The 11608-nt window shown below is 38.3% G+C and overlaps 4 protein-coding genes across 4 annotated transcripts; all 4 read right to left on the reverse strand.

The window, feature by feature from the left end:
• Window positions 1-980: 980 nt before the first annotated feature.
• On the reverse strand, window positions 981-1684 carry GCK72_010527 (uncharacterized protein; the record flags this gene model as incomplete). The annotated part of the gene is made up of 4 exons (XM_003110983.2): window positions 981-1102; window positions 1149-1215; window positions 1263-1415; window positions 1463-1684. 4 exons carry the CDS (start codon window positions 1682-1684, stop codon window positions 981-983), a joined length of 564 nt encoding a protein of 187 aa, XP_003111031.1.
• Window positions 1685-4869: 3185 nt separating this feature from the next.
• Window positions 4870-7195, reverse strand: GCK72_010528 (uncharacterized protein; the record flags this gene model as incomplete). Its single annotated transcript, XM_053727914.1, has 7 exons — window positions 4870-5094; window positions 5144-5878; window positions 5929-6308; window positions 6473-6612; window positions 6661-6764; window positions 6949-7038; window positions 7112-7195. The coding sequence occupies 7 exons, from the start codon at window positions 7193-7195 to the stop codon at window positions 4870-4872; spliced, it is 1758 nt and encodes a 585-aa protein (XP_053587491.1).
• A 989-nt stretch (window positions 7196-8184) lies between these two features.
• Window positions 8185-9197, reverse strand: GCK72_010529 (uncharacterized protein; the record flags this gene model as incomplete). The annotated part of the gene is made up of 4 exons (XM_003110792.2): window positions 8185-8360; window positions 8407-8872; window positions 8917-9111; window positions 9162-9197. 4 exons carry the CDS (start codon window positions 9195-9197, stop codon window positions 8185-8187), a joined length of 873 nt encoding a protein of 290 aa, XP_003110840.2.
• Window positions 9198-9421: 224 nt separating this feature from the next.
• On the reverse strand, window positions 9422-11459 carry GCK72_010530 (uncharacterized protein; the record flags this gene model as incomplete). The annotated part of the gene is made up of 7 exons (XM_053727915.1): window positions 9422-9607; window positions 9652-9957; window positions 10003-10203; window positions 10254-10835; window positions 10881-11070; window positions 11121-11215; window positions 11268-11459. 7 exons carry the CDS (start codon window positions 11457-11459, stop codon window positions 9422-9424), a joined length of 1752 nt encoding a protein of 583 aa, XP_053587492.1.
• Window positions 11460-11608: the final 149 nt, after the last annotated feature.

Raw genomic sequence — 11608 nt, forward strand, 5'->3', positions numbered from 1 at the left:
GACAAATTTTCAAGAAAAATTTCCACCTGGAAATACATATGAACATAGAATGAAACTCTCTCAAATTTACTAATCTTTCGTTCAGCTGTCAGTTTTCTGATGATTCTCATGTGAAACCAACCAACAAAAAGAAGAAACCTTATCAGAAACGACCACGAGAGAAGAAACCAAACATTCGAGTGAGTGAAAAAAGAAAAAAAACATGTCGTGTGTGGCATTGGAAGAAAAACGAAATAAGATAGGAAACGAGTGAAAATAAAAACTAACGACAGGCTAGAGTGTACCCCATTGTGTCGAGAACATCTATGATGACAAATCTCTACGCTGTAGGGTATTTGATGGCTGATGACAAATAATGTATCAATTACATCAAATGGGCACTTGGATGAAGCTTTTATACTATTTTTTACTACCAATAACAGAATAATAAGTTTTTTTTCTTGCAATCAGTCTAGACTTTACAATTTCTGATAGTCTAGACAGAAGTGACATTTTCAAGACACTTTATTTTAATGTTTGATTTCAAAATAAATTAATTGACAACATTTTGGCAACGATATCAGTTCGTTGAGTGTAAGATCATTGAGATATGAATTCAAAAATTCGCAGCTTTCTCAATTCTGAATAATTTTGGTCGGAAAGGACATAAACTCGGAAAGGAAACTGCAATTTTCAGGTAGTAAAATCGAATCCGATTCTAAAACCAAAGATGGAACGATAAATTTTACTGGTGAATAATGTATTGATTCAAAGAAAAACACTCGAGAATCTTCTTAATAAAATATGGGAAGGGACAGTGACGAGAAATAAATAATCGGAGAATTATACAAAATGTTTCAGATGCTTTTGGGATGGAATAAAACGTCTTTGGAGAGGAAGAAAAAAAGCTTCTTCACATAGTAATTAGGAAAGAGGATAGAATACAAATGAAACGAACACCCAATTGTACGTTACATGATGAGATAATTAAATATGCTTTTTTAGTGTTCCATTTTTCCGTCTTCGGTCTCCTCCTCTTCAACATCCAAATCAGCATGCATCTTCAAAGCAGCTCCCTCGTTGTAGTGAGCACGACGTTTCTTCTCGAAGTCGCGACGATGAGCTGAAAAAAGCATAATTAATTCGCAAATATTCGAATTATCAGTTACCTCGTTGTTCTTCTGTTAGATCCCCTTCATCCTCAGAATCCTCTGCCGATGAAAGCGACTTTCCTGACTGAAATAGGAAAATGTTAGAGAGGAACACATTCAACTTTATAGCACCTCTGGATGCGCAAGTCCCTCGGCGACCTTTTCTGGGTCGACAGCATTTCCAAGAGAGACTCTTCTTGGCCGAGTTGAAGGCACTCCAAGAACTCCCTCATCGCCTTCGCTCTCTCCATCCGAATGATGATATGGCGTTTTTGGCTCATCAATCTAGAATAGAAATTTTTAGAGAAGTTCGCAGTGAACATGACTCTCACTTTCATGCTACCATAGTCTTTGTCAGCGGGATGGTAAGTGGCGAGAATGTTCATCTCGTCAAAGTGCGCGCGACCATCTTTGCCCTCAAGCGATGTGTCTTGTTTCATCTTGAGAATGCTCTTTTTGGGTTTTCTCTTCAGGAATTCAGCAGGGTCGTCGAGGCAAATCTTACCATCAGCGGTAAGTTTGACGTCTTCTGCAGATGCCGAAGGTGATGACATTCTCTGAAAATGCAGTAAATGGGAAACGAAATTTCGGTAAATTCATGTTTATGCCAATGAAAAAATTGTTTAACTAAATATTTCTGAAGATTCAGAAAAAAGGGGACAACAACTGATTAAATAATTAAAGAAACTTATCAGAAGTTCTAATTTAAAGTTTCGAAAATTAAAAAAAAAAACATATCCTTAAAATTCAGAAAGATCTCGAGCTGAACATTGGATTTTGCAGACACTTTGAAACCCTATCAAAATAATTTTCTTGTACTTTGGTTTTCAGGATCTAGATGGAATATACCACTACGAGTTTTTGGTGGAGAGTGGAATGAAAGGAGTGAAAGAATGGTTGCAACCTAAAAGAAAGAATTAATTAGAAAAACGAGCAAGGGCGGGACGAAGCTCTTCTGGACAAAAACGTTTCTCTCGGAGAATGTGTGATTGTTGTGCAAAAGCAAACTCCGCAAAAGAGCCTCTAGTAGATCCCAAATGATTAATGGCCTTCCCCGTCCACTCATAAGCATATTTCTAGTTTTTTGCTTTTGTGGATAAGTAATTTCTTAGTAGAGTGAATTTTTTACAACTTATTCAAAACGATAGAAAACAATCAAAGTACAATCTGAGCTTTCATAAGGAAACCCCCTGTATAGGAAATTTAGAAACATTCTTTAAGCGTTCGAGAAGCTACCAATTTGTTTACGGAAGTGTGTGAGAGCAACTCTACGAGAGTAACGAGTCCACTAAGTTGAGAAGAGACCGTTGGACGAAGACGACGTAGTGGGTGGCCGAGCTCGTCTTTGCGGACTAGCGAAGAGCAATAATGCAATTGGCGCCTCTTGATGTCTGTACATGCGCGTGCTCCTACTTTCAGCCACTTGTGCTCTCTCCCTCTCTCTCTCTTTCTGGCGGCTCCTTTCTTACACAGATACGCGTTCAAGCGAAAAAGCAAAGGATGGCCGAAGGAAGAAAAGAAGAAGAATTTGCTACGTCGCACAAAAAAAGAAGTCGTCGCGTGACGCAAAGTGAAATTGATAGTGAGGGCGACGAGCTGAGACTTCAATATGAGTAGCTGTAGCCACAAAGGAAGGGTCAGTTAAACATTGAGTATGATGGCAAAAGTGACATCACAGTCGGACCGATTTCCCAATTCACTGTGTTGACAGACAGAACTGTATAGCGTTTCCCTCGGAAACAGGACTTGTTTGCTGTCGCATCTTCTTTTTTCCACCGAGAAGAAAAAGTTTTTAGTCAAGCCTCCAGAATATCGGCACTCCTCGATCTATGATCCTTGATAGAGACTTACTAACTCTGAGAGAATATACTCTGCCCACTCGTTAAAGATTATGGGTTACAGAGATGATAATAACGCGCATGAGCAAATCTAAAACTACTTAAAAAGAAGACGAGACTGAAAGATAGATGAGGGGAATACGAGAAAAAAAATGCGTACATTTCAAAATATGTTTTCATGTGAGTAGCCGGTTTAGTTACTTTGAAAAATAAGCAAGGTATATGAAATGTGTTCACGACATCAGCATCATTTTCAGCAAAAGACGGAGACGGCCATAATTTTGTAAGAAGAACTCGCTGGGAAAGGAGAAGGGGTTATGATAATATGAAAACTTTGCTATATTGATTCTGAACATGATTTTGAAGCAATAGTAGTATTATCTTTTAAGACTGAACATTGACAGTAAAATAATTAACTACTATTCACTTGCTAGACAAAACAAATACAAAAGTTATGCGGTTAATTCGATGATGCGTTCATGAACTGCGGCGACAGTCGAATTATTGTTCGCCACTGCCTGTTCAGCTAGTTTCACATAACAGAAAAGTTTTCCTCTCTACTACGTAAATTGAAAACTAAACTTGTGTTATCCATATCTCAATAGAAATACGTGGGTGACAAGTCGGAAAGTTCAAAAAGGAACTTTTTTGTTAGAGGAGTGTAGACAAAACTAGAAAACTTTTAATGACGGAAACTTGATTCCAGGAAAGAAACGTAGTGAGTCCACCACAACCACCCTGAGAAAGAGGATTTCATGGCCCGACTAAAATATTTTTTCTTTAAAAAAACAAAAGAAGAATAGATAATAAGACCTCCTTTATAAGTTGGAAGGAAGGAAAACATTCTGCAAAATGGGAAAGAGAAACCGACTATTATTTTCTTCCAACAAGGAGGAATCAAAAAAGGACGCTGGAAGACAAATTGCCGATGCAGGGAAGGCAAAGAGGGACAAGTTGGAGCTAATAAATCGAATTTTTTGTTTTTATCAGGAAAGAAAAACAAGAAAAAGGAGAAGAGACAGGCGAGGGAAAGAAGAAAAAGACGAGGACGATGACCGCAAACGAAAAATTGAGCAACCAGTGAAACGAGAGACTAAACTGGGAGCAGAGGGCGCAGACAAGCAAAGAAGTGTAGGGAACAGGATGAGTGCGCGTGACAATTTTCAATGGCATAACTTTTGTGGAATTGAAATAAAAATAAACAATTCAGAGATTAATATGGTGACCTGCAAGTGATCGCTTGTGTTTTTGAATTATTCACACGAGAACAGAACGACACATCAAGCTGCCTTTCAACGGAAACAATTATACAACTACGGTATTAGGATAGATGGTTCAATTGCCCACTATTTGAAGTTTGTCCAGTTAGAAATAAGAAATGAATTGTTTATTAACAAAGATTATCTCTAACCTAAATGTAGTGTTACGAGAAAAGTCGAATGGATCTAAAGGATAGGTTTTAAAAGATATCAATACAATAAAAAATAAATTGTGATCTTTGAGAAAAAGCTCGGAAGTGAGAAATTTAGTTGCACACAAGACCTTTAAAATAAGAAAGATTCAAAGCTGGAACAAACAAGAATAGCTGCTCGGAAAGAAGAATAAGAAGAATAGGAGGGCACGAACAGAGAAAACAAATTGGAAAAAAAAGGAGCGGAACGGAGAAGAACACGAACGGAATCGAGAGGAAATATCACAATAGAATGGGTGAGAATGTTAAGATGGGTAATACCAGGAACACATGAAAGATGGGTATGAGCGGGAACGAGAGTAGTATAATGGTAGTAGAAGGATGAACGCAGCTGCAGAAAAAGCATAGCATGTTTACACGAATCAAAATCCTCATGTATTCTGAAAGAAAGCGATTAATTAATTTTTTAACGTTTAGTACGACATACAATCTAGATTCCAATATCTCTGGGGGACCAATTCTGTACGCCATCTGGCTCGTCGAGCCCTAGTAATCTTCCCAGAAATGACGAATTCGATTCGTTTCCATATCGAATCTTGAGCTGTTCTGGGCAAGATCCTTTCATCAATTTGTTCATACCCATTTGCGATATCGCATGGTAGTGAACAAAAGCGGCAAGAACGACAAAAGTATGGAACAATTGATGAGATTGAAACTGAAAAAAAAAAAGAAATCACAGCTATTTCTTTATGAAGGTAGCTTACCCATATGTCACATTTACCAGGGAAGCATCGCTCAGGTACGCGTGTTGCATAAAGAGTTGCTCCTCCGATATACATTGCACCCATCAAGATCATCAGATGAACTTGTGACTCTTCCATCATATAATCGACTCCATCTACGACTAACAAATGGAATGCAGGGACCACAGCTGAAAGCCCCATTGCTATGAAGACTGCTGCTCGAACTGGACGAAATTTGGGCTCTGCGAACTTATCCCACAATGAGACTACCATAGCAGCAATTCCCAGAATAATGATCATTGCGTTATAGATGATCATAGGTTGAGGTCGACAATAAAAGGCAAAGTAAATCCAGGGGACAAAAGATCCCACGATCAGTAATGAGATTCCAGTATAGTCGAGTTTACTGAACAGTTTACTCATTTCGACAGAATGACAGGCAACTGTATGGAAAAGGAACGACATTCCCAGACATATTACTGCACCCAGGAAAAAGGCAGAGTAAATCAGCTTCTCCAACCATTGCATTTGATCACTTGGCCTCGTGAGAAACCATAATCCAATTCCAAAGAAGGCAACACATCCGTACATATGAGTCCAGATGTTTCCAGTTTCAGTATGAAGAGCGAAAATACTTTTGAAGCAACTACTGAATGATGGAAGTGGTGGGCGATGTCCAGTGCGAAGATATTCGTTGTCTTGAAGCCAATCTGGGAGCGTCTCAAAATTGGTTGCTTTCCAACGTGCCTCCCAAAACTGTAAAGAAATCCGTGAAAAAGTTGAACCGAATAGCAAATTAAGCTAACCCTTTTGATAACAGCACGAGTGCCTTCTCCGGTTTCGCTCGCAATGATGACCTCTTCTTCATTGATTTCCACTTCTAGTTCATCATCATCATCCGAATGATCTAATTGAATCTCTGCATCATGACCAGCAGTTACAAATCTCAAGTGTTTTTGTGGAGCTCCAGATTCATCAGTCTTTCGCTGTGGGTGTAATTTGTACTTCACAATCCGCCGTCGATGTTGGTTTCCACCTTCTTCGTGATTGTCATGGATCACAGCAACTGTCATTTTCTCTCCTTTGGCATTTGGCATACTCCATGCTCTACGATGTCCCTTTTTGAATGTAGATGTGCTGGTTGATGCAGATGTCGATGGACCATCATTGCCATCTATCTCGATGCCTGAATTGGTTGTCATTCAGAAGAGAAATTTGAAAAAAATGACGGAAATAGTCTTCTCGCCAAAAAACCAATAAATAACCGAGCGAGTGCATTTCTGTCATTTCACATCAACTTGATTAATTTGATAGAGGAAATGACTTGTCTTCTGAAGAAAAAACACAAACCTTCGAGCACAGTCGCAAGTCTATTTTGTCTGGTGGCATACATCGATTCGTCTCTTTGTTGATTTGCTGGTTGTTCAACTACTTTACTGTGTCGAACGATAATCTCGAACCGTTGTCCGTCAGCCGGTTGAGTGTTTGGGCTGTAATATCAGATGTGATAATTTGTTTTCAAAAGAAAAAAAACTCACAATTCAACATCTACTTGATCAACGATCACATTTTGATTTTCTAGTGTAGTCGCCTGTTGAAGCGGTCCGTCAGTGATAATGTTTTCTGCTTCTCGGAGCACATCCTGAAAACAAACCTCATTCATTTTACTTGTTTTTTGCCTCTCTTTAACCGTGAGAAAAACAGGTGTTGTGTGAGCGTCACTATCTACATTTGGCTGTTGTTCCGAAACCATAACTACATTACAAAAGAGAAAAAAGGGCCAACATCAATACGGCAAATGATAAATATGCAAATTTTGAACATACAGTGACACTCCTCAATGGACTCTGCAAATCGCTGCTATTTCGATTCTCCATGATCAACTGGTCATTGTCCAACACCATCACCATATCTCTCTGAAATGCAAGTATTTTTCATTTTACTTTAAGCCTAGTTATCAAGTTGAACGTGTTCACGCGAATCACTCACTTCGTCAAACGAATTTCTGTTTCCTTTTTGAAGAAGCTTTTGTGCTTCGGCCGGAGTCGTTGATTCCAAATCATCTTCATCCATTTTCGACTGAAAAATATCAATACAACAATACAACAGAGTTTCAATTTCACGGAAAGTATGGAAAAAAAGATGAACAGTCAGGCGCCTGCCTCGAAACAAACATAGGAGAGATAAGAATCGATAGAGTTCAGAAAAACAAGTGGAGAGGCGACGATTATTGATTTTTCTCGCTGTTCAAAGTGCACGACAGGTGCGAAATTTTTTTCTAGTTTATTTCAGAAGAAGCTGAGGGGAACGGAGCCGATAGCAGACATCTCGTGCTGGAAGCACTCAATGGAGCGCATTTTCATTTTTCGTAATGACGAGAGTCTCGAGAATCTCATAGAATCTCTGGGGTAGAGAAAACAAGACTAGAGATGGATGAAGAAGTATATTAGTTGACGACGAATAAAACTGAGAAAAGAAAACTGAGAAGAGAAAGCTTGAAAGAGAAAGTTTATGCAATAAAGAGAAAATAAGTACTTGAGAAGGAAAATCTGCAGATTTTTTAATTCACTAATAGCTTTAATTTTGGATATGTTGAAACTGTTGCTATAGTTTAAACAAAAGGTTGGAAAAATAGAAGTTCAAACATTCTCTGCGAGACCCATGCTTAAAGCAACATGTTCCATCAAAAATACTGTAAGAACTGTATTTTAACGGCATGGCGTTATTTATTGGGTCTGGTGCAACCATTGGGTCTAGTGCAACCAGACTATTTGGGGTCAGTAGGAATATTATTTAGGAGTGAGAATTTTGAAGTGCCGTTATAATACAGTTTTTACGGTAGTTGGTCTCATGGTATCAGTTGAACGTAAAAATAAATTCCAAGCATAGTTGTTATCTCATAAGTTACTTTATTTTCCACATATTGATAATACATTTCTAGATACAGGTATAAAAAGATGAGTGATTTATTTTTCCACATCAGTGAGAAATTAATCGGTTATTAAAATTATATAGTTAAGGAGACATTAAATAAAATCAAGGAAACAAATTGTTATTTTTGTTTATTTCGATTTTTTGTGCTTTTCATCTGTTTCTTCATCATCCGAACTGCTTTCGGAGCTCGAACCTTCAGGAGCTTCTGACTCGTCGGTGTCCCCGCCCATTCCGGGAAGATGTTTGTCCATTTGGAGAAGGAGTTCAAATGAAAATTCAATGAACCTCTCCATAGTTTTCTTGTCTGCAACATAGACTGAAGAATATAACATTTCTTATCATACCCAAACCTGTCTCGGCAGTATTGAAAAGTTCCACTTCTATTATTTGTTTCGATCCGAGAATTTTCAAACGTTTCAGAAGAGTGCGAGCAACTTTGTTGAAGCCAGCAGGCCCATCATCACTGCTTCCAAAGCCAACAATCGAAAACCGGATCTTATCAAAATTCGCTTTTTTCCGAAGCTTTGAATCCGCAGCCAAATCTTCAAGCCATTCAAGGAACCATTCAGATGATGGAGTTGGTTGTCCACCAGCTGTAGTTTCAGCAATGAAAACACAGAATCCTTTGAATTCCATTAATTCTTTGACATTCAAAGAATCAGACCACCAAATCATTGGTTTTCGAACCATTTCATCACAAAGTTTGTCATGAATCACTTTTGCCCAGGGTGCTGCTATTCCATCTTCTTTTCCGAGAACTATGACTACTGCTTCCGACTGTGCGAGCTCCTCAGCAAGCCTTTGCTCTTCTTTTTTCTGAAAGCATTTGCATTAAATATACTTTGGTTTCAGCAATTCACTTTTGCATATCTCTCATAGTAGGCGTGACATTTGTGATAGAGAAGATAGACAAATCCGGGCATTAGAACGCCAAGCGCAGCTGTCACGTAAAGAAGAATCTCATCTTTTCCCTCCAAGTATTCTTCCAACCATGACAAAGATTCCTTTCCGCGCGGACCTCCTTCAGGGCGAAGTGGTGGAACTTGATAGGTCATCTGAAGCAGAATACTTTGATTTCAGGATCAAAAAGTACAATCATACCAACACAACATGTCAACTCATGCAACCACACGACAGGCATCTATATAAATTAAAATTAAAATGCAATCAAAAAACTATTCGAACTTTTTGAAGAAAACGAGTCTGGATACATAAACCAGTTACAAATTAAATTAAGATAGAAATGAAATGCAACTTTTATTAAAAGTAAAATACAAACCGGAAAGTGAAAATATGAAAAAAGAATCTAATAACTAAACCTGTTGATTAAAGCTCTATAACTGCAACTGTACAACTATTATGATTCTATACAAACACGTTCAAAAGATATGGTCTTGCACATTGAAATAAGTCGAGATCTGGATCAAGAGACCGTCCGAATCCTTCAAGAACCATCACTGACAGAATTACTGTAGTGAATGCAGAATCCAGTTCCACTTTATGCTCTGCGACGATTGTGAACATTTCGGAAAGTAATGCAGAAATATTCAGCTGTAAAATCAATCATTAGCATTTGAATGACTGTTCTCACTTACTGTTCTCAAACTCTTCTCACTCCTCGCTTTCAATACCAACTTTTCCACTTGTCGACAGAAACGTTCTGGATCTTTGCACTGTTGAAACGGAGACTGCGTGAGTAGAAGTTTACCGACATCGTACCCACGCTTTTCAACCACACTTCGAAAGAGAGACTTCAAATTATGAAGATTTTTTGGAGTCTCTGAGATTGCGATTCCCGTATCAAGCAAAACAAGAGTGGGTTCATCTTCAAGGTCAGGTGAGTCAGTGAATCGAATACGTGGAGTTGATCTCCAATTCACAAGTGAGCGGAACCAATCAAACTGCAAACACGAAATATAGAACTAGTTAGATATATCCTTTCTCACCCCTCTTTTCACAATACTTTCGGCTTTTGGTGCTTTGTGAACTCCTCTCAAGTTGTTTTCACTATCATTGAATCGAATCAGAATGTTTCCTGGATGCAAATCTCCATGAACAAAATTATCGACGAAAATCATTTTGAGTAGTGCTCGGGCTCCTAGTAATGCGATCCGTCGGCGAACCGCTTGTGACTGTTTGGCTGTTAACTGAAACCGATTTGATATTTAAAAAAGCATAATGCTCGGTAATATAATACCTCTGGTTGTCCTTCTTCTGCTACCAACTTATTGATATAAATTCCTTCTTCATATGTTTCCACAATTGCTTTTTTAGTATAGCCAAGCACAATGGGAAATCTAATTCCAGTCTCTTTAGGTTGAAAGTTATTCGAGAACTTCTGTAGAGCCTTTGCTTCGTTACTCAAATCAACTTGACGACGGAGAACCATTTCAAACTGTTCCAGTGCTCCTGTTGGATCCAGATACCATAGGGAAGGTACAATTTGCTGCATAATCCATGCGCCGCTGCGAAGAATTGAAAGATCGAGTTCAATCTGTTTATCTACATCCTTTTCAGCAACTTTGATAGCTATTTTTTGAGTTGACCTTCCATCCAATTCCGGAATATGACGTCCTGTAGCTTTTTCTAATTCGGCAACATCTACAACTCCTCTATAAACTTGAGCAATACATCCTGATCCGATAGAATACGGTTCGATTTCAAGGAATACTCGATCTCCATGGTGTTTCATGAACCCTTTTCCAAACACTTCATCAATAATTTTTTTCTTATCACGGAAGTATCTCTTCCTCTTCGTTTGAATGTGTAGAACTGAGAGCTGAAAAATATATTTGTATCCCGGTAATTCGATTCAATAACCAACCCTATCACAAAACTTTTTACTGAAAATATCTCTTCTTGTGCTAGCCCATTGTCCCAACTTGATAAATGTGGGTCCGGAGTTTTGAACAGACCAAAGAAGAATTCTCCACCAAACATTCTCAAATGCTTCAATTTTAGTGAGAGGATAGGTGATAAGAAGTGGAGAGAATCGGAGGAATAAGCCAATACACCTGAAAATTATTGAAAAAGTTTTGAGCTCGACCTCCTAAATGAGCCTCACCTCAATAATTTCCTGATTGTTGTATAGGTTATGGCAATTAACGTTATTGGCAAACTGATGATTCCAATCGCCGTTGATTTTTCAGTAATTACCTTCTGAAATCTAATGATTAAAAATACCGAAATGTGCTTCATAACGATGACTCACCTTTTGAGGAACCAGCAGCCATGGGTCTTGATGGTCAGCATCGCACCTCACTGTTCGTAGTCTACTTATTGATACTGCTCCGATTCCCAACGCAATTGCAATCTTTCTGGATGGCACAATAGTTTTCGCGTAAACAGCCCGACTCTGAATCCATAATCTGTACAGTAATATTTTTGATGACCCGGATATCATGCCTGAAAACGTTTAGAACTTAAAAGTGACATTATTAACTCAACACTGATGGGAAATAAGAAAGTTTCGATGGATATGTAGACCATTTTAGAGAGTAACTGATTAGAAAGAAATTATATGTTATGTTTCAATCATTTTACAGAGAATTT

The sequence above is a fragment of the Caenorhabditis remanei genome, chromosome III (assembly GCF_010183535.1).
Source record: "Caenorhabditis remanei strain PX506 chromosome III, whole genome shotgun sequence".
Lineage (NCBI taxonomy): Eukaryota > Metazoa > Nematoda > Chromadorea > Rhabditida > Rhabditidae > Caenorhabditis > Caenorhabditis remanei.